The sequence below is a fragment of the Strigops habroptila genome, chromosome 9 (assembly GCF_004027225.2).
Source record: "Strigops habroptila isolate Jane chromosome 9, bStrHab1.2.pri, whole genome shotgun sequence".
Lineage (NCBI taxonomy): Eukaryota > Metazoa > Chordata > Aves > Psittaciformes > Psittacidae > Strigops > Strigops habroptila.
In genome coordinates, this window is record NC_044285.2 from 7,877,261 (window position 1) to 7,900,643 (window position 23,383).

The 23,383-nt window shown below is 45.7% G+C and overlaps 1 protein-coding gene across 7 annotated transcripts in view; it reads right to left on the reverse strand.

The window, feature by feature from the left end:
- Nucleotides 1–23,383, reverse strand: part of NTRK3 (neurotrophic receptor tyrosine kinase 3) — a 206,410-nt gene that overhangs the window by 46,570 nt on the left and 136,457 nt on the right. For 2 of the 7 annotated variants that reach the window (XM_030497716.1, XM_030497718.1), the window contains one exon: nt 20,338–23,043. The exons of the other annotated variants lie outside the window; for them this stretch is intronic. In XM_030497716.1, the coding sequence (XP_030353576.1) occupies nt 22,925–23,043 (119 nt within the window). In that variant the 3' untranslated portion in view covers nt 20,338–22,924. Of the gene's footprint in view, nt 1–20,337; nt 23,044–23,383 lie in introns of those variants that run through there. 7 annotated transcript variants of the gene reach the window in all.

Below are 23,383 nucleotides of genomic sequence, written 5' to 3' on the forward strand. Positions count from 1 at the left end.
TTTACTTTTGCTACCTTCTTTATCAGCAACTTTCTCTTCTAGCCTAGAAAAGACCACTCTCAATTTTCTGTTTCTTTTCCTTTACACATGTGGCCCTGTTTTCCCAAGAGGCAGGTCCTTTCCTGCACCGGCTCCTCCCTCCTTTAGCTTTGTCATGTCATGACATTTCTTCTCTGTTTCTTGACCCTCTTGTTGTTCAATCGCTGTTTTAAAACTGAATTCTTTTAGATGTTTTTCAAAGGTATCCTGACCTGAGTCTGATCCTGGACTCTTTGTGGCAACAGCCTTGATTTTTGTAAGCTTCTAAAGCCTCATTTGCATCAACAGCACTTTATAAATGATAACAACAACGACATTTTTCAGTAGTGGCTGAGTCATTTGCTGTAACAACTAATTTATGCCAAAGAATTGTCTCTTTTGTTTATACATAAGGTGTCCATAGAAAGGTAGCAAAGTTCTCAGTCAATATGATTCATTCACTTCTTTCTTGACTCATTGCTAAAATAATTCTTATGAATAAACCCTGCACAGTCTTCCTGCTCCGTGACAATTAAAATCAAAAAATAAAGCTTACAATTTACACTGGAAGTCTTGCCATTAAGACATGTAACTAGCAAACAGAGTGCCTTCCATGTGAGGCAGTCAGTTGCAACCTGGATGTCAACCAGACGTGTTGATGAGTTACCCAATGTACCTGGTCAGAGCAAAGTGTGCAGATTGGGTAGGACCAGATCAAAAAGCCTTGCCACTGGACGGCTGATAAGTCATTCTCTCACAGACTTGTCTCACAATGAGAGAAAATAATACAAAGGCTAGCTGCACAGAGTCTGAGTCTCCCTCCTGGCCTGGTGCAAATCCATCAAAGTCAATGAAGGATATTGATTTCAATTGTGGACTGCTGTGAAGCACACGTAAACAATGGGAGGATCAGTCCCACACCATTTTAAAAAATGGAGACATGAGCAGGCTGTTTCTCTATATGGACTGCAAGGTAGCCCTCCACTTCTGGTGGCTTTTCTCCCAGCTCTGACATGAGCCACCTCTGGGAAAAGGTCTGGATACATGCTTCAGCAGCTCGGCACTGTGCCCAGATGCTGGTTCTTTGCCAAGTTCCTCTGTTAAGGTACCCTTCAAGGACTCAGATTCAAAAGACTTGTGATTATAAGCACCAAGCAGTTCTGACAATCCTTCCAAAAAGACCCCAAATCATGGAGGTTTATGTAAAGCATATCTGAATCTCTGGGAACTTGTGGAGCTGGCACAGTCCTTGGCTGAGCCACATGTTGGGCTCCAACACATGGGTGCACCAAGGTCCTTCCCATCCCCTTCTTTGCACCCCCATGGACAAGACCACCTCACTCAGACCTTCCTCTTCACTTTGGGAGCAGTATTTCAACCTTATTAACTCTCCATGACAGTTCTCATAGCCATTTGTGTCTGTCCACAGAGCAAAAATAGAGAGACTTCCTCACCTCTTCCATCCATCTCTCCTTTGGCCTTGATGGAAACAACCAGAAGTGCAAAGGATGCTCTCCCTTTTACTGTGTTATCCCTCTCTTTGCATCCCTTCTCAGGCTTCTTGATCTCCAGCAAAGCAGTATATGTCATTAGCTTCACAGCCTCTCTTCAGGCTGTTTCTTATCTCTGGTATCTTACCAAGATGCTGGCAGCTTGCTTCCAAGCAGCCCCTGGTGCCTGACTATGTATTATGTTATTAGTCATGATTGTACCTTAAGACCTTCATAAAGACCTTAAAAGACAACTGCTTCGTGTTTCTACAGTTCTTTGCATTTTCTTACCGTCCCTTTCTTTCCCTGAGAGCAGCCACAAGTCATGAGTGCAGATCCCAGGTGTGAAGGAAGCATTATTGCCCAGCTGACCCTGCAGACCTGGAGCTAATGCACTACACGCTGCTAAATGGACCTTGGTAAAAAATAGCAGGCCATGACGCATTTAGCTGGACAATCTGGGCTACAAAAATTGTCCAGTAATACCAGTCTGCACCAGGAGCTGATGTTCAGTGTAATCAAGCTCAAGAAAAGAGAACAGAAGAGTAGGCTCTGCAAGCCAGACTTCTGATGCTTTGAAAATACCTTACATCCACCACTTCCAAGCATTCCTCTGGCAACAAGGACACCATCAGCTGCTCTGGCTTTTGCTGTTGCAACAGCAGATAGAGAGGAAGCCCTGACACAAACAGCTCCCTTTCAGTTCTCAGCTAACTCCAGTCAGCCTCAATTCAAGGCTGCAAACAGACCTCAGGCACCACAGAGTGATTTGATTAGCGGCATGGAGCAACTGGATTAGCACCCGCTGTGCTGCCACAACTTGAGCTGCTGCATCTCCACTGCAGCACCATCTCCAATATCAGCCACACAGCAACCATTGACAATGACAGCCGACATGTGCAATGCTCTCGGAGCTGAAGGTGACTGTAAAGGGAATGTGTGTGTGTAAAGGAGCTGGCAAAAAGGCAAAGCACAATCACCCCTTAAACCAACAACCCATCAGATGCAAGCCCAGAGCCTGCCAGGCTCCCTCATCACATCACACTGAAAACCCTTTGGAAGCAGGTGACATCTGGTGTGACATACCTGCAAAGTTTTGAAACCAAACCAAAGCAAACTCTCATCTTATTCAGGAAAAACAATCTGAAAAACAATCATGTCAGAATGTGCCTGGCACCACCCCACAAACACTATAAGCAAAAACTTCTGTCCCAGCTTAAACCATCTGACACTCCTACAGAAACAAAACATGATTTCAAGCTCTTCTCATCCATTTCAGTCCCATAAACGGAGTACTAACATCTTAGTAATTGTTTTACAAAGAGAGCAATATAAAGTGTCCCATGGAACTGGGTGCTGAGCAGTCTCAGCTGGGATGCACAACACTGCATAGTCCTGCAGAATGAACAGCCATCCTGGGGAGATGCCAAAGCAAAGGAGCTACAGCAAGAGGAAGGCTCCTGTGCATCACCTCCAGCAATGTTTGACAATGACTGCAGCAACAAAGGAAACCCCCAGCACACTGGACCTTGCACAGCAGTGGGCTCTTGCCTGTAAGACAGCATCCACCTTCTCCTTGTTCTGCAGATTTGCAACTTACTGAAATTACTCAAACAAGAGCTTATAATAACAGGACCCTTCCGTGATCTGACAAAGGTAAATCCCTTCACCTATGCTGTTGTCAATGGTTAAAATGGCCATTTTAACATTATGGAGACCTGGAAGACTTCCCAAAAGAAATCCCATGCTAGCAAGGCTCTCTTGCAGCTGCTGTGGTCAGGGTTAGGGAGAAGGCATGCAGCTGTAAGTGGGTTCCCAGTTGTGTCCCAAACCAGTCCCTGCCTCTGCTAAAGGCACACATCAAGATTGCCTCAGGTCAGTACAAACACCCTGGTCCCTCTTGCTGCTGTCACCTCTCCAGAGCCTGGGTGCAGGTTCACCCCATGCCCATCCATGTCTCTATGTACCTACTCCTCCTCAGCTGGCTCCCAGGGGAACACAAAACACTGCTGGTGGAACCAAAACCTTAATAACATCCCAAACAAGAGACTTAAAAACTGACCAATGGTTCCCATTGTCTCCTGCACCACCTCAAATAATTTCTGGCTGACACTAGACTGCAAAGCCAAACTGCCTCTCCAGATTCAGCAGTCTGTCTTATTAGATATCCAGCACCAACTTCACGTCCTGAGGCTCTGCCTTTTGTCGGACAAGAGTTAACTACACAAGTGGGCTCTTCTGAGGAGGAAGACTAAGCCCATGAGTGGGCTGCAGAGGTCTTTGCCTTGGATGAAATGCCCAAGAGCCTTATGGCAGCGTATCCTAAAAAGAACCTTACACAAAGCATCATCCTCAACGACTCACTGGTACACTCCAGCAGCTCTTGAAAACAGGGATCGGGATTCTTGGCAGGATAGGAGGAAAAGGGAAAAAGAAAGGGGAAGGGAGTCTTTCTGGTGAATGTGTTTTCTTTCCACCAGCCAGGCCCCTAGGTCCCCTGCTGCCAAAGCACTCGGAATAAAACATTAATTCAATACCACACATTTAATTACACATTATTTGAAAGTGAATTTATTTAACAGAGGAAAATAATCTTCAGAGAGCATCTGCCTCCCTCAGACTCGTGCGTCTGCAGGGAGGGGGCTTGAAGAGGAGATAGGAGGAATAATGGTTTGTTTTACATCAGCAGCTATTGCTGTTCAGTTCATCCCTTCAAAAGGGGAGATTTTAAGGAGATAGAGTTGTGTTTTGCAGGAACTTACCGGCTGATTTGATTTTCCAGCTACTCTTCAGTTGATTGGAAAGTGCTCCTGCAGACAGATATCACTTGTCTTTCTTTTTTATTATTTTTCTGAGGGAAGGGAGGGATTACTGGTGGAGGGACGGAGAAGGATTGGCTGTCCTCGAGGGACCACACAATAGTCAGATTTCAAGGCTTTAGGCTTTAACAACACAGTAATCAGACACTTAACAGCATCCTATTGCCGAGATGGATAATCGCAAGAAAGCTGGAAGCGACCAGGTCTCAGCAGCAGCCTCGCAGCTTTAAGAGTGTCTCCCAGCAGGAACACAAAGGCTTACCTTCTGCCCCTGAGGTCTCAGTGGCTCTTGGCTATCGGCTCCACCAGCCTGCGAGTTCACTGCCACAACTCTACCAGCTCCAGCAGGGCCACAAGCCTGACAGTGCCTGCTTTCAGACAGCGTCCAGCCTCCTATTCCCCAGTCAAAGCTCTGCTGCAGAGAGATGGGGACCGACTTCAGTACCTGTCATAGGCAGCAGCCCCTCCTCGGCTGCGCGTGAATCATGCTGAGCTGCTGCAAGGCCAGAAAAGGGCTGCTGGGTCCATTGGAGGAAGGAGTTTGCTGTCAGTAAAGTCAGCCTGAGCTTTTGCCTTTGCTGTCCTCGGGGTTTTGGCACCACTGCAACATCCCAGCAGGACGCCGTCAGTCAGGGCTGGGTTAATTGGCTCATGCATGACATGAGCCTTTCTCCCAGCCCTCATCCCTGCACTGGGTATTCCTCACACTCCTCAATTTGGGAGCAGCACTGAAAAACTCCATCTTTGCAATAGCCTTGATTAGACTGCAGTTCCCAGCTGGAGTGATGGGCAGACATAAAAGTGTGCAGTCCATCACTGCTGCTAGCATCTAGTGCTCCCTACAACACATAACATACACCCATAAATGCTAAAAAATTCCATCTATATTGAATATGCTATGGAAACTATTAGGAGGGTGCCATTAAAGAAGGAGGTATAGTTTGGAAGTGGTTCGAATGCTATACTACAGCTGTGGTCTGCAGTGCAGAACTCATGCTGAACAAAGTAAGACCTGGCCCCAAAGTTGGGTGCAAAATGAAGAAGTATTTTTAGAAGTGCAGTTCCCTCCAGATGTGGAACTGTGAAAAGACTTTCAGAAAACATTTGTTGTGGTAGAATTTCTGGACCATCTCAAAGAAGGAAATTTGGTTAGAGGGCCTCATCTTCTGCATTTTCCAGCTAGCACTCTAGGCAGGTTGGAAATGCTTCTGGCTGTTGCCACCCTCGCCATCATCACAAAGGAAAAGGACAATTTTGGACAAAACAGTATCTTCTGCCTTTTTTTGGGTCTTCTTTTTTCCTTCTGTGATCCCTAGGTACCTATGTTCTTTCTTGCCCCATGCCCAGTCATTCTCCTGCCAACAACTTCTTTTGTGGTCATTAAACAAGTGGCTAATGCAGCCAAACTCATGGAACAAGAAAATTCCAGAAGTAAGGCCATATGGAGTAAAAACATGAGGTGTTGAAAGACAGATCTCAGGTTCAAGTTATGATTTCATTAGAAAGCCTCTCTCCAATTTGCCCAATTTCCATCTCTCCCCTTCCTTCCCCACCTCCTCTGACTCCCTTTCTTGCAGGACCAACACAGGAGGTGCATTTATGTCTATGGCTTGATGAGGTGTTCCCTCAGACTCATGTTTTCCTAACACCCAGAATGGACTTTGTTCCATCTTTCTTTCTGCCTGAGGTTTCCTTGGCTTTCTCCCTACTTGTTCTGTCTGCACAACCCCATCCCTTTTTTCCTCTTGCCAACTTCTCCTGCAGAAGGAAACCCCTGAAGGAGGAGTAATGTGAGACAGCTCTGCCTGCTGGGCTCTAAAATTACTGTGGTTTGGGCAATCGTAGCAATTGTTGTGAGGCAGCAAATTATGCAGAGAGGAGTAAAGAGAAGGACGAATTGTACAAAGGGATTAGCTAATCTGATGGGGATAGCAGCTGGTCTCATTTAGCTCTCCAGGTCTGTGTGTAGTTGGGGCTTCCTGTACTCCTTTGGTCTGAGTCACAAGTAGGATGCAACGAATATTGGACTCATGCTCCTGATGCTTCACATGAGGAGAAATCCAGCTTTCCTCTGAGGTCTGAAAAATGAGAAGGGTAACAAGAGGGTGGCTCTACATGGGAGAAAAAAGCTCACCAGTACCCTGGATCCATCCTACGGAAGAGGACCTCTGAAAGGCAGTGGCTTGGCCATGCGTTGACTCCAGAGCTGCTCCATGGTGGGATCCAACTAGTTTCACAGACACTGGCTGAGCAGAGGCACTGTCACGCCAACACGACCTTCCTCTCCTTGGCAGAGACAGAGCTCTCTGGGGAGCAAGAAGTGAACCAGACAAAGTTCTCCTTGGACAAGGCTTTGGAAATCCCTCATCACCAGGAGCTCAGGACTATTTAAGGAGCCACATGGTCTTGTTAGGACACTGCCTTTCCTTCCCTGATGGTACTGGCTTTATTGTATCCCCGCCGTGTCTTGCTTTTATTATGATTATAAATGAGAATCCATCTTGGTTTATTGTCTCTGACTCTCTCCCATTGCGAGAACATGGACACTGTATATTTGTCCGTTTGTCTGTTACCTTTCAGCAATGTCTCACACCATTATGATCCAGGTGGTTGGGGTGAATTTTCACAGAAAAATACCACAAACTTCACCATGTGTAAGAGAGGGGAAAAAAATAAAAATCCTACAGTTGCCTCCTGTGACAAAACATCAGTGTCTGCACCAGGGTCAAAATACCCAGTTATTTCTTCTTAAGGGCCCTGGTGAGACTCAACAAAACATTCTGCAGTGCTGGTAGCCTCAGAAGACATGATTAATTGCAGATGGTGAAAAGGTGCATGTTCAGCTTTAACCGAACTATGTGTGAAGACTAGATGATTGCTAAATTGGTATTCAAGACACACGAGGAAGGCAACCTACTAGAATCTTCAGCTACAAAACCAAGATTATATATACGCTTTTATATGTATATATATTATATATGGCTTAACAGCTTAAATCTAAATGTGTATACTGAAGTTTTACAGCAAGAACATACTGCTAGTGGAAAGGACCAAAATGAGCAAGATTGCTGAGAAAGGAGGGAAAGGGAACTAATGTTTTGCAGTTAGCTGAGGATGCAGAGGCACAAAAAGGAGCTCCCAAAGCTGGCAGTAGCAATTTGTAGATGAATATATGTGGATGGTGCAGCAGAGCACAGAGTGGGGTATAACAGTGGAAACTTCTCTGATATGTCATTAGCTGTTTCTCCTCACTAGTCTAGGACAAGTCTCATTTCATCGGAAAATGTCTTGAACAAGACTATATATATGTTGCTTTCCTGAATTGTCTTAATTTTAAGGCCAGCATCAGGTGTTGGGATGGAAAAATCAGAGGCCAGTTGCCAGTAATCTAATCCATCAGTCTGCCTGCAAATCCTGTTTCATTACTGCAATCTGAGTTTGGGAGGTGAGCCTAAATTCAGCTCGTATAAAGGTCGCCTTGATGTCTTTTCTTTATCAATTAGAGTTTAAATCAAGTCCCTTAACCTTTTCCCAGGGCAGGGATTTTTCAAGCAGGTAATGGGCAAACCTAACCACATCAATATCTGAGTGCAGGTGGGCACCCACAGTTCAAAACTTCACTTGGACTTCTTGCATTTACACAGCCAGGCTGCAATTCACCTGCAAACAGAGCTCACATCAAGTCATCTGAGGTCTCCAGAAACTGGAATTGTAGAGAAAGCAGTGAAAAAGTAATGAAGAAGAAATAATGAAAAATATAATGAAGGAAAAAAATAATTACCGAGTTGTTCAAAATCACATCTTCATTTCTGGAAGTTCAATGAAGGAAAAGATTCCGATGCTGTCCCGCTTGCTTCATTTATCCTTTCTTCCTGGATAGCACTGTGTCTCCGTCACATAAATTGCAGTCTCTCCATGCCACATCTCCTCCAGTGTGGATATATTCCCAGTGCTGCTCACAATATTGCAGGAGGGTCAGAGAGGTGCTCTCTCAATATGTGCTTCTCCTCTTTTGCTTGGCATTCCTCTCACACACATCACAAATCAGGAAAGGCACTGGGCACGTTTGGGACCTCAGGCACAGTCAGTGCTGGTAAAGAATCCCTCCTATCCGTGGTGTTACAGCAGGCACGACTCCTGCTTTCAAGGTTTCCTTGCAGATCATTAGCAGACATTATGAAAAACACAGATGATTAAGACTGACCTCCAGGACCAATCACTTTCAACCACTTTCCAATTGGAAACACTTTCAGCAATAGGTCCTTCCTGTCTTTTGCTCTAGGGCAGATTTCTATGCAGGCTCTCATTTTAAATCGTACGCCAGTGCTCCTACCCCCAGTCATTAATCTCTGATGCTGGTCCTTGTCAAACACTTGCTGAAAATCTCAGTGCACTGTATCCACTGAATTTCCCTTATATATAGTGGCAGTTGGCTCCTCGGGGAATGCCAGCAGATTAGTTGAGTGTGACCTCCCAAGACTTCAAGCCACATAAGTTTGGCCTTCACAGAGCGTTGCTTTTCCAGGTGTTCTCCCACAACATCCCTTAAAGTTTAAGAAGATTTCCAAGAATTTCCCAGAGCAAGCATTAAACTTACCTGTCTGACTCTTGTCCCCATTATGTCCACCACCTTCCAACTCTCATCCATCTGTCCCATTTTAGACAGCCAATATAAAATGTCAGCAAAGAGCTTGGCGAGTCATGTGCATGCCCAAGGGTGTGTACGTTACAGGATGAGTTCTTCATCTGTAGATGATGCTCACCTTGTCCCATGCCCTTGAACAGCTGGCCACTGATATGGAGAGAGCTTTCTCTTCATCCTCTATGAAGTTGGATGCAATTTTGGCAGATGAAAAATATTTAATAATCCTTCTTTTATCACTGATATAAGCTAGCTTTCATTCGCTGTCATCAAAGTTCTCCATATATCGCTCTCAAGATAAGCGCTTTCTCCTCCATATCCTCTGTACTAGCTCGCTGTGCTCGAAACTCCAAACCCCTCCTTGCTCTGTGGCCACTTTTGTCTCTCAGAAATACTTACGTGAAAAAGGACCTTGCTGTCTGAAATACATCCTCAGCATCTCATATGGCTGCTGTTTTCTATCCTTTTGTTTTCTCTTGCTTTCTTCTTCCTCCCCTCTCCTTTCACTGTGATACTTCAGCAGCGCCCCATCATAGTCTCTATTTCTTGCTTAGCCATCCTGGCGTATGTCAGTCCTCTCATACTATCTTTGATTGTCTTTATTTTCACTAGACTGAATGTTTAAGGCAGCCTTCCAACTGTATCATCAAGGCCTGCATTAAAGCTCAGCCAGCTTTCTCCAACTCATTTTGCATTCCCTGTAAGCCTGCTTACCGAAAGGCCAGTGGTTTTGTATGGCTGCCCTTTCTGCAGACCCTCCTCAGCACTTCAGCTCTGCAGGGAATATAATCACTGCATCCTAGATGCTCTTCAATCTCAAGTGTATTTATTACAGCTGCTCAATTTCCTTTAATCTGTCGTTTCTCCTCCTCCTCCCCCTGCGATTGCTGCCTTTTCACTGAACTGTAAGTGCGCTGAAGGAGGCTTTTACCTCTGACCCTCACTGACTGCTCCAGCCCCATCCCTGCACTGACTCACGCTGGGTGCCCTGTGCACTGATTAGAGCTTGTTACCCGTGTGGCTTAACGAATGTGCCGGGCCCTTTGCAAGCAAGTGCAAATGTCGCAGACTGCACGCTCCCACTGGTGACCCCTCAGGACTAATTGAGGGAGAGAAGACAACACTTTCATGTATAAATTGCCTGTATCATCACCACTGAGATGGAAATAAAGACCCAGAATCTCTCCCAGGCCTGTCTGAGAGAAGGAAACCTTAACAACAGAGTGCCCATGTCTGCCAGAGTCTTGTAAAACAATGTATATCTGGGGGGTAGAACTATGTTTTTATGTAGCGGATGCGTGTCCCTTTGGTGACAAGGTTGAGCGTAAAACCACAAGCATCCCTTCAGAGCTGGAGCTGAAACAGCCAGCGAAGCCCCAGCTGACACGAAAAATATCAAAGTGCCTTCCTGTATGTTAAGTTGTGTGAGCACGCACACACCCCGAGGTTTAATTGGTGTATTAATGTATTAAAGCACTGACACAAACAAACAGGGACAGCTTTCATAAGCTACAAAATCCTTGAGTACACTGTAATTAGCTGGGCTTGTTAAACCACTTAATAAGCAGTAGATAGCATGTGTCTGATGCCCCTGCGCCTTGACTCAGTGGGAAAGACAGGCGAGTGCTTACATATGAAATGAGTTCAGTTCCTAGGTGAACCCTTAAGAAATATCATGTCATTCCCTGTCATAGGGAACTTTTGCCTGGTGCATGCACAGCTGAGACCAGTGCAAGGGTCACATTATTCCCTATGTGTGCTGTTCCCTGTCTGGCCACGCACTCACACATGCCTCCATATGGACTGCAATAGCCTGCAGAAGGCTGCCTCAGTTTCCCTTCCTGTAAATGGCCTCCAAGCTACACCTTTAGCAAGTCTTATTGACTATTGATTGCAAAAGTGCTTTAAAAACCTTCAGATAGGACAGACACTGAAAAAGGGAAGCAACACAGCAGGACAAAACACTATGTAGACAGCATTTCTCAGTAGATACCAAAGCTTTACAAACTAACTATGTTCAAGGCCAGGTTGGACAGGGCTTTAGCAACCTATCTAGTGGAAGGCATCTCTGCCAATGGCAGGAGGTTGGAATTAGATAAGCTTCAAGGTCCTTCCAACCCAAACTATCCTATGATTCATAGGAATTCTTTCTCCATTGCAGTCCTGTCCTATCAACTCACTATACAATGATTTCATAGGAGCAATCTCACCCTTCAGCCTTGACTAGAAGGACCTGGGGAGAAATGCATTTCCCTGTGCTTACCCAGGCCCTTTATTTGGGGACCAAACCTAGACCTTGTTGAACTAGAGGCTGTTTGAAGCTCCCTGAGGATATGCCTGATGCTGACAGAGAAGAGGAAGGAGCTGTCATGTGCTAGCTTCACAACCAGGCAGTTCCAAGGCTGCGCTGGGTGCTTTCCAAGGAAAGGTGGGAAGGGTTGGCACTAGGAGAATAAAGGAAAAAGCTCTGTGTTGGACATGGATGGTTACCTTTTCAAATGCTGAGCTTCTTTCCTTGTGACATCTCATCTTTTGGGTATTCTGGGGAGGAAAGATCTGATTTCTGAACCAGGTAACTAAGGAGTGTGAAGCATAAGGCTGTATCTTAGCATCCGGTATGTTGATCTGGATAGGGTAAGGAGAAGGGAATTTATTCACATAACTCCGTATGACAATGGTGCTACCACTACTTTCACCAGCTCACAAAGTGGACCAAAGTAGTGAGAGTCAGGATATCATCTAAAACACAGCCCAAACCTTTCTGTCCAGGGAGTCATCACTAGGACTCATGCTGTGATCGTCCTTTTCCCACTCCCTGAGAGGACCCAGGAAAGGAGGAAAGTCATCACGAACACAACCAGAGCAAGCAAGACATCTCTAGGGTTACTCAGCACCCCTGAATGTGGAATGGGCAGGCAGTGCTTTAATTTTATCCCAAATTCCAGCTCACACCCACACTGATACCACCGCTCCACATGCTCCTGCGCCGTCCAGCTGGCTATCCAGCACATCACCACGCACAGCAGCAGCCTTCACAGAGTAGGCAAAGAAGCACCGTTAAACACCACCTCCGTGCAAGCCCACCACGGGCACGTGCAGCTCTGCAGCTATTCCTAGATCCCAACTGGATTCTTCTTTTCATCTTTGTTCTGCCTCCTATTCTAGTGCAGAACCCCAGGCCTGCTGCCTTGGAGCTTCCTCCAAACTGCTGCATTCATCCATTTTTAAAGGTGACCTTCCAACTTTAAAGGAAGTTAGCAAGCGTCATGGTCTTCATTTGCCCTCTGCTTCTTTTCAACCTGCTCTTTATTATGAATTAAAAAGGGGCCTGAAAGGTTTCTCTATTAAAAAATAAAAATCTTCAGAAAAAACATGTTTCCATATCATTTCTCTCCCAGTTTTTGCAGCAGCCTCCCTGGGTGTCACAGCACTTGCTTGCTGTAAACTATCAGTTGCCAGCTCTGATAGTGAAACCTGCTTGGGTGCTTGGCCTCCTCCTATCCCTGTGGATGCCTGCCATCCCTACCCCATAACTGGCCTCCCCCACCTTTGTGCTGTCATTGCTGTGTGGCAAAGCAGTGCCCTGAACCGTTCTGGGTGAAAAATAACCTTTGAGGGAAGAGGGGTGGGAGTGGGGTTATTTTTAACTTGGATCATACCAGACATCCAGGTTAGACTGTGGCCTCATAAGCTCTTGTGCTGGCACAAATGAAGAGCAGCAAATAAATGAAGTTCTCTTTATCTCACCTCACTGCCAAAGCTGCATTTTACAAGCCCTGGGGCCGTATAGCAACGGAAAAGGAAAAGGAAGGTGTCTCCAGCTCTTAGCAATAATAACATTACTCTTGCCAATGAATTGGTCACAGTAATTAAAAAGGCAGTAACAAAGCAACTTGACAGTTTCCTGCTGTTGTGGTATGACATTTTGCCATTTAATCAGGACATGCAGAACCTGAAGTTTTACTGCAATACAACTGAAATAAGAAAGAAAACTATGAGACTGTCATCTTACAAAATGAAAGCTCAACTTCCAGCCCTTCTCTTAGATTACAGAATCAAACAAAAGAAGAAAACATCACAAAGCAAGCAACATCACAAAGCAAGCAACCAATCACCCTTTTCACTTTTTTGGCTATGGGTTCTGGTGCTATTCAAACAGGTTTTGTTGACTGCTTTTTGCCAAGAGGTCAGGACACCACAAACCAGCACCATATAACCATGCTCTGGATTTACACATTGGCATTTGCCTCCATCCAAGAAACCATAGACATTTTCTGTGCTATGGACATCTGGCTGCCAGGTACGAGGCTGACATCCACAAACTCATTTCATGCTGACCACCAGGTGACCACAAATGAGCAGGAGCCCTTATTCACAGCATGATTGCACATGCCTGGAAGTGCTTGGCTCAGTCAGAAAGCAGCAAGCCTTTCTTTCCAAACCATTCAATTACGCTTGCCCCTGCTGCTGTTTGCCAGACCCAGTGTTGACCCTTCAGCCCTGTTTGATCCCAGACTATACCTAGGACTCCTTCATCTCCACCCAAGCCAATGTGTCCATGCTTTTCGTGGCAGCCCTGCTGTGCTCTCACATGCTCACTAGGACATACCCATTACTCCTTCAAAGGTCAGCCATCAAGCTGCACAAGGCTGATTAGGCTCTTGCTATAATTATCTACCATAAGTAGGAGAATACTTCATATTTTTAAGAGAAAAGAGAGCTTCCCACAGTAAAGGCAGGATTGCAAGAAGAAGGTGCTACCAGGTCAAGATTTAGTACAATAAATAATAGAAGGTTCCTTGCCTCACGTCCTCAGCCTTTTCTTAGCTCTGATGCTTGGTTTTATCTTTGGGCTATAAATTATTCATGGAGCCTTAAAATATATATAATCTATATCTCCTAGAACAAAGAGTCTTTATTCAGGGGGGTGTGAGAGAGCAGGGAGCAGCATGTGCTATGCCTGCACTTGGGCTGGGATGTCCCTTGGGAAAGGACCCTTGTGGCTCCCCACTTCTTTCCAAACCCAGAAGCTGTTCTGAGCTTGAAGCTAATCTCTGTGGGAGACTCCAACTCAGTCTCTACAACACAGGGATGTGCTGGCTGCTGAGAGTCTCAAGAATTGCTTTCTTGAATCACGCCCAGGACCAGCTCAGAGCCAGGCTCTTCTCATCCATCCCTGGCAGACGGAGTGTACAGATACCACCAGCGCACTGTGGGGGACTTATGCAGGATTACAGATGGGGAAGCTGCAGAAAATCTTACCTCCATGTCACAGCCTAATCCACCGAAGACTTTACCATCCCGACTTCCAGTTCTCTGCCTTGGGCAGTAGATCACATTTAATGATTGTGTCTCTTTCCTTGGAAATCCAACATCACCTTTTCCACCATCAATATTTGATTCCTACTATGCATACAAACACAAACATACACACATCCCTGCACCATGATCAGAGAACATCTGCTTACTTCTTCAGACAAGAACATCACTTCAGGCAATTCCAAGGGTGTTATATCAAAGTAACAGAAGAGATGACCATCCTCTGACTTTTTGGGGAACCTAAGCATGGGCCTGGGTAAGATCTGGTGAAAGCTCCAAGCCCATGAGGATCTGTCTTTACTCAGAAGGGAGCACAGGCAAGAGATGGAGAGGTCTCAGACTGGGCAGGCTTGGCAGCAAAGTCCTCCGTGGGTCATGTCCAGCAAGCTATGGGATGCTTCCCTCCCTGTGCTGGGAGGCCAGCAGCCCAGGTAGCTGGCAAACCTGAGCTTCACAGTACTGTAAACTAATGGCACAGACATGTCCCAGAAGGTTGAACCATCCCTTCAAGGTATTGCCCAATATGTTCCTGTGCAGCCCATTTGTTTTGAGCAGTCCTTTCAGGATCAAAGAGACAGGTTTCAGTCTATGCTGTATCTACAACTCATGATCACCACATTTCCTTTCTCTTTGGAGTCTTGTAGATCTTCCTTAGAAGGGTCACTGTCAATCCTTACCCGCTTCGGTGTACTTGACAATATCTTTTATGCTCTGGAGTCTTTTTTTATTTCCTAAGGGTGATTCTGGGTTTTTTTGGCAAGAGAGATTCTTCCCTTGTAAGACTGCTATTGATATCGATCTGCCCATTTTCTTTGAGGCTCTGGCCAGCACCACTGAATCCAAGGAAGGAAATTTGGCATAAGATTAGATGCTTCACACATTACAGTCATGCAGAGGAGCTTAAGGACCTACACAGAACAGTGCCCAACTCCCAGGAGTCCCTCTGCAGTTAACAGGATTAAATGGAACTTTCATTTTAGTCACAGGACAGTATTTTCATCCAAGATGCACTGTCAGGGACTTTGCTGCTTTCTTCTGAAGCCATGGCTATACAGATCTTCTGCTGGGATTGAGTGGCAAGCGTTTTATATTGGCAAGCGTTTTATATGGCAGCAAAGGAAGAGATCCCCTTGTAATGCTTTGTTGGCACCAGGCAGAAGAGTTACAGCACATCAGAGGCTTTTTTGCTGATTGTTGATGAAAACGAGAGACTGGCACCATCATCAAGTAGCCACCCTTGCAGTTCTGTGCTCCTGAGCTTTCTAAAGGAGAGAGCAGCCATCGAATACCTCCCACAGCTCTGCATCCTCCAGCCGCCAGCCCTGGTTGGTCAAACAGGAGCAATAATGGAGGTTAACCCCAGTCTCCAGCAGCACTTGGCTCTTCTGGTCTCCTGCTCTTACACAGTGGGACATCTGCAGCATTTCCAGCCAGAAGAGCCCCTGCTAGTTCCTGAGCAAGGACTGACAGTTCCTCACTGATACACCTAATGCAGTCACTTATCCTTTATGTATTTAGAGCAGATCCATCAAAATAAGGCCCACTACAGGTCTGAATTCAGCCTAATACACACAATAGCTCCCTGGAAGGAGAAAAATGACACTTACCTGTCTTTAGGCGAGTCCTTTCTCAGTCAACTGCAACTTCCGTGCACAGTCAGATGCAATAGCTTTGGGGGACGTGTACCTCTGGAGTTGTTCTAGCAGTGCTGAGCGTATGACTGGAGCTTAAACACTCTTAAACGTGCAACCCCCTCTGGCACCCTTTGATGAACAAATATGTCTCAGGAAACACAAAGCAAACCTGCAACCACCTTCAGCAGTCTACAGGGGACTGGACCAGTTACCACCAAGGAAGAAGTGACCATGCACAACTGCTCCTATCATCCCCAAATACTGCTTGGCACTGATGCAGCAAAACTAAAATGCTCTGTTGATCCAGAATATCTCTATAATTACCAGGCAATGAGGCTTCATAAGGAAATCTGAGCAGAGGTACAACTCTTTAGCCTCGGAAGACGAGCTCACATTGGTGGTGTTTGAAATGTGGATACTGCATTATCATGATGCCACCTTACATCCCTGTTATTGGCACCAGGGACTGAATCCTGGCAGGACCAGGCCCTGGACACATGCAGAACATCAACTTGCAAGACCACGAGCTCCCTCTCTCTTGTATCAGATGTTGCAATACACTCCACCACTCCACAGGTCTAGTCCACAGACTACAAACATCCCTCCCTCTCCCAATTATCTTAATAAACAGCCTGGACACATGTCTGACTCACTTAAGATAATGATGAACTGGCCATGATTATCTTATTCAGACATCCTGGCAGTTTACCAAGCCTAATGTGACCCCAGTCTGGCTCTTTCTGACTTCTCATGAAAGAGGTTGATCTCCAGCAGTAGCTGAGCTGCCAGCAGTGGATGGAGACACACACACAGATCAGACACGGGCTGCTCCCAAAATCCAGGCTGGAGCAATGAAGACTACTTGCTCTGAAAACAAGCTCTTGCCTACTCCAAAGGCCTGGGGATCAGCAGCAGTCTGCAGACAGACCTGGTGGGGTGGTACCAGCACCAAGATATGAAACAGGAACATGGGGTTACAGACAACCCCATATACCAGATTACTGAGGAGCATCTCTGCATATGACATTTCTGGCTGCCTGTCTGAAACATTCACTCACTCAACCTGAGAGCAGAAGCAGCACCAGTCAGCCAGTCACACAACATATTTGAAGCAAACCCTTGGAGGAAAAAGACCAAATAATCTGAACTATAGACAAATCCTTGCAAAAAGTCAACTCATCTGCAGGAATCGGGCACAGGTCACAAATGACTCACTAACAGCAGAGCAAATCATTTAACCAGCGCTTGGAACAAATCCCTCCACTTTGTAGAGAACAGCCAAATTTATTCCTGCTGATTTGTCAGCAGTTACACTCACGAGTTCAAAACGACTATCAAGTTTCACATGTAGTTCTCTTGTACTCACACTCTGCTTTACTGCTGGAGAGACCATCACCTTCCCTTAGAGGAGGGATCACACTGTGTTTATTTACTGGGACTGGGAACATGGGTTGGGATTTATTCTACCTCTTAACTTGACAAACTCAAAGCCTGAACTTCACCTCAAAGCGCTGTCTGGCAAAAGCTCAGTTAACACTCTTGAATTTCTGTGCTGATTTCAGTAAAAACAGGCACTTACCACTTTCCTGGAAACCAATTATCAAATCTAAATAAGGAAGATAGATAGACAAACAACCCCCAAAACTGCAATGGTGCATCCAAGGAGGTGAAATTCAAAGCTGAAGAACAACGTCAGGAACTGACACAACCAAACTGAGCTCCCAGCAGAAGCAGAAAGGTGTCATATCGGCCCTCTCTGTCTTCCCCACGTGTCACTTTACAAGCAGCACAAAGGAATCCACACTGGGTAAATAAACTTATTTTTACCATTGAGTTTCCTATGTCATATTTTAGGGCTCAAGGCAAACAGTACGTGTGTCATCCCCCATGGTGGAAACACAAGGCTGGATGTCCTAAAGCCTGCAGTGCACCCCTGTGGCACTGCAAGCTCAGGCCACCTGAGATGTGGGGCTGGCAATTGATGCTCCGTGGCATCAGACCACCACCAAGGAGACTGCCTGTCATGAGGAGAGTGGAAAGGAGGGAACATTGGAGAAATCACAAATGATATGCCATCGCTTCACCAGGTAAAGCACCTTTTCTAGCTGTATGTGTGCTGCTCTCCTGTTATACTCTTTCCCCTTCAAAAGGCTGTATGGACTTTCCTGCAGCTTGTTAAACTTGTCTGCCAATTGATCAGGGGCTGCAGGTGCTGGTAAATACACAGTTAATAAAGATTCTTTGACTTATTGCTTAAACCGCACCAGAAACCCTTCAAAACATTAAGCAAAAATGAAGTCACCCGGCATTGATTTCTTGCATGCTCTCCTTCTGCTGCTCCTCCAGACCTGTGGTTTTTAGCTTTACTACTGTATCTAGGCCCCTTTATCCTCTGCTAATGCCACGGCTTAACCTCGAGGATCTGCAGCATGTTCTGGGTACAAATAGGAGCAGAGTGGTGATGTGCTGCTGCAGTTTGCTGAAACAGCAGAAGCACCTTCCTCTGACTGTCCACAGCTCTTGGGACTTCTGCCTCTGCCTCCCTGGAGAGCAGGGCACAAATACATGCTGGAAAGGCTAAAGACCTGGTGGTAGAGAAAACCACCACCTTCAAAAGTAGGGCTGGCTCTTAAAAGCACATCTAAATAAACAGAAGAGCAGCAAGGGACACCAAGACTCAGCTGGTGCAACTTGGATAAGCAGCTGTAAGCAGCTCCTCTATTGAGGAGACTCAATATACCTACAGCATCACACACATCGAACACTTGTCTGCAGCAAGTCCAAGCCCAATGTCGCACCGGGCCATGTGTTGCTTCCATCATGCAGAGGCGTATTGTGCCATCATCATACCGTGCCCATCACACTCACTCCAGGCACAGAGCCTTCACATGGGTACATCAGGCAACAGAGATGACCAAGAAGCAAACACAAGGAGAAACAAGTACCCAACCCCTCTGCAATGCGTGTCAGAGCCTGTGGGCATAGTCAAGCTAGCTCTGTGAGAACTAGCAGCATCAATAACATTGTGGGAACTCATATGTAAGGAATCAGTTGCCCTGAAATAGAAAGCAAAGTGAGCTAAGGCTGACCATACCGGCAGCCTAAGTAATGGGCTAATCAACCCTCTGTTTGCAATGTTTCTGGGTTGTGAAACATGAGCAAACCCTGGAACAATGGGGAGGAAAAGACAGAGCTGCCAACACCCCCCATGTTTGGTTCCCACACCTCAGAAAAGAAAGGGAAATAGGGATAAAATTCAATGCAGATCAGCTGTCCATCCTGTGTGTAAGATTGTATGTCAGGAGACAACCATTTGTCTCAGACATCACAGATAATCCCTGGAAAGGTAAAGATCTCAGCCATCACCTACTTCTGTGAACCACAGCACACAATCGCTTCTAGAGGCATACTCATTAGCAGGGAATAGCATGCAGAAATTCACTCATGGCATCATTTTGAGACATTTGCTTGAAAGTCATGCCAGGAAGTTACAGGAACAGAAGGATACTGGAAAACATATTTCTATTTTGCTCATCAAAACTCTCACCAGGTTTTCTAAGAGGGTTCCAGCACCATCCACCAATATCAGCTCTAACACACTCCAGCTTCATGCCCACAGTCACCTGCAGGTTGGCACAGCAGCTTTAAGTCATGTAAATGACATGTAAACATCATCATATAAATGATCATCATTGATATTAATGATACTAAGACACAGCCACTAAGACACCACACACCAAATCCTGCATGCTGTAGAGTGGTTCCTCTGTCCTCCTGGAGCAACCAACCATCCTATTATGAACTCCTGATGAGGAACCCAAGGGCAGCACGCACCTGTATTCCACCACCTCTACATCAAACACATTGTTGCTAGCTTAGTAGGCTAATTGTCCCTGATGAAGAGACAACAGTTAGCACCCAACAGGAGAGCAATTTGCACTGCCAAGCAGGGAGACCTGCAGTAACAACATGTCCTGAAACAAAAAAACACTGCAGCCAGAACAATCATTTAGTGCCAAGCTCCCTGAGAGATAAGTCTCCTAATAAAACTCCTTCCACTAGGTGTAGAAACTTGTCTTGGCAAATCCTCACACAATCTCGCAGCAGTACCACCTTGTCCCTGAGAATATGACCATTTTGAGCTACAAAAAACAACAGGTTGTCAACTGAGATTATCAGCAGCTAAGCTCTCAGGCAAGAAAACATCTTTTTGCCTGATGAGACTGACAGAAGCAAGAGCTACACCTGAGCAATGTTCATATCACAACTGTAAATCCCACCCTCCACACCCCTCGAAGAAGTGAACAAACCAGACTCCTCACACATGGACCATCTCATGAAGAAGTAGACTATAGGATGTGGCATTCTGAACATTTTATTTATTTTGTCTTCAAAGAAGAGGCCTGATGCAGCTGTTTCGTTAGAAAATAAAGTGTTTATTAAGAAACTAGACATTGAACACCCCTATAGTCTCTGTGAAAAGGGACCGTCCCATTTCCCATTAGCACAGGATGATAGTTATGGCAAGATAAGAATGCTCAAAGATGGAGGAGTCTCATTGACAGAAAATGAGGTAATGATTTACAATAATTAAAAATAAAATAAAATTTAACCAAAAGAAAAAAACATACTTAGACTTGCTACTTAAAGCCACCAATCGCAAACGGCCATGACTGGCTTTTGTTTTTCAGCAGTGAGGAACCAGAGACTTTAATTGGTGTTAAACAAATTGAGACATTGATCACAGTGGGGAGAACTGCTTTAAATTATGCTGTACGGTCCGGAGGATTTCTTCTAAGCAGAGATGGACCTGAGCTGCAAAATTCAACCCTTCCTCTGCTAAGGTGTTTGGATATAGGCTTCTGGTCCAGGCCCACGGATGTATCTCTACGACTGATACACACAGTTGAGAGCAGAGTCCCCTGAACAGTGCTAGGGAGAGGAGACAGTTCAGACGGACAAAACATCCCCAGGTCAGGTGGGAGACTTCCAGGAGATGGGGAAATTCAGTTCAGACAAGCACCCAGTGATTCACACGCTTGGCGAAGCTCCTCCTCTCTCCGTGAATCTGCAGATTGAGGTGTCAATAGCACACGGCCGCAGGTCCTCTCTGGTGGTGCACCTCTTGCATTTTTCCAGCTCCGACGCAGGCAGGAAACATTGCTGGGAGTTTTGGTCATGGTTTCTGAAGCCATCCAACCTGAGCCAGGCCTCCTCGTCCTAATGTAGATGCCTCCCCTAAGGCATGTCCATTAACTTAAAGCAATCTGCTACCGTTTCTCCTGTACTCTTCTATTGCACGTTACCTCTTTATGCGAATGAACCACGAGAAGAAGCAAGAGAATGGAATGTTCCCAGGGACATCCCTGTGGGAAAGCTGATAATAGAACCTCCTGGCAATCTCCAGGGTGGTTCATGCGGGTCACCTATAAAGGCAGGATGAAGCAGAACATCCCATTCTGAGGCTTCTGCCCAGTTCTGGCAGAGGGGGACCATGACCCACTCCAGTGGCAGTGACCCGTCAGGGCTGGTGATTTAGAGACACCCCTGATGTGATAAGGTCATCTCGGGCCACCAAGAAGGCCAGCAAAGCTGAGTGGCTGGTGAGCAAGCTCCTGGTTCAATACTCCTCTCAGAGAAGGATCTGGCCACACCTGAAGCTTTTGGAAGGGATTTTTTTCCCTCTAGAGAAATCTGCCTTGCTTATAGGCTATCACTGATACGTGTGAGCAAATCTGTATTTCCCGTACACATGACATCCAGACAGTCCAAGGAAAGCCCTGCAAGTTGCCACGAGGGCAGCTGGCTTCTCTTGAGGACAGGATCAAAGGGTTTACTTTTCCATCTGAGAGGCTTTGGATGAAATAAGACAAAAGTGGGATGGGAGAGGGGGAGAGAATACAAATATTGGCCAGAGAACAGGATCAATATTCCTGTTTATGCCAGAGAAGAAGCAACAGAATACTTATTTTTCCTCTCCTTCAGTCAGCCAGCCGCGAGCTGATGGTCGTGGGTACGTGACTGGGTTACACTCAATCTCTAGTTGGGTGGGAATACAGGGGAGAGCTAAAGGGGGCTGGAAAAGGCCCAGCAACCGGGACCTGCGTGCATCTGATACGCTTTTCCACTTTGCTTACTGCCCTAGTGCCAGCAAGGACACAAACCCTCCTGCACTATGGATTCTCCATCCATGTGGGAAGTCCAGGCAACTCCTCAGATAAAGCTCATCATTCAAGCAGCAGAAAGAGACCAGAGTACGACAACGATATAGTCAGATCCAACGAGCCGCTCTAACACACACAGACAGACAGACAGACAAAAAAAGCCTCCTAGAATATGTGCACTTCAAAGATAACCACATTCTCTTCCTGTCAGAGAAGACTTTTTTCTTTCTTTCTTTCCATTATTATTCCTTCCAACATTGTTTTCTGTGCAAGAACTGGGAGCGGGGCTGCCTTTGTTCTTACCAAAAGTCTTCGTTCTGCTTTAGGTTCTTCCAGGCTCCCCGCCTCAGCTCGCTCTGGGAGACCTCCCATGGCGGTGCCACATAAGAGGTGATGGCAGCATTCACTGGGTGTTGCGAAGACACAAGCTTACAAGGAAAACTCCAAGCAGGGAGGACATGACTAAAGATGTCAGTTTGGTTGGCTTGGTTGGTTTTGTTTTGTGTTTTTATTTTAAAGCAAAAGTACAATTATTTACTCTGTTATTAGGATGACTCCTTTCAACTGGGTTTTAAATTCTCTTTATTTGCTCTCATTGCTGCTGTTGTGCCTTGCAGGAATATTTAACGAACACAGCGACCATTGGAGGAAAAGAACAACCCTGTTATCTGGTGACAGAAAACCACAGTTTCAGTTGGCTTTAACGTGTGTACAGGCAGGGCTGTAGAGTCCTATTAGGAGGAGACCTCAATCCATACAGACCACGCTTACTGCTTCCCACCATTTTGAGGGCACAGCCTATAAACTTGACATCAGAACAGGGACTTTTAAGGAGTTTTTAAAAGCCATGACGTCCTTTGCTGAAATAAACACTGACATCCTCAACATAAATGCCTTGGTTAAGAGGTTTGGAATGTCCAGGGAGGCTTATTGGATTCAACATAATTTCTCTGAAACCTAAAGGGGAAAAAAAAACAGAAAAAAGAAAAAAGCAAAATAAAGTAAACGAAAAAACAAAAAAGAGCAAAACTAGAAAAAAAGAGAGAGATATCGACACACATGTAATTATTAAAAAGAACCAAATGAATAACCAGCAAACGGCTGCCATTAAATTAAAGCCAAAATGCCCTCTCTGGGCAGGGCTACCTCACTCTGTCTTTCCATAAAGAACAGGCAATTATTCCATGTGGTGCGTGCAGACACAAGTGCTCTGAGGACAAGGGGCATGCAATCAGTCTGGACAGAGAACTGGGAACAACTCTCTTCTAAAGGTTTCCACTCGTCAGGACTGGAAAAG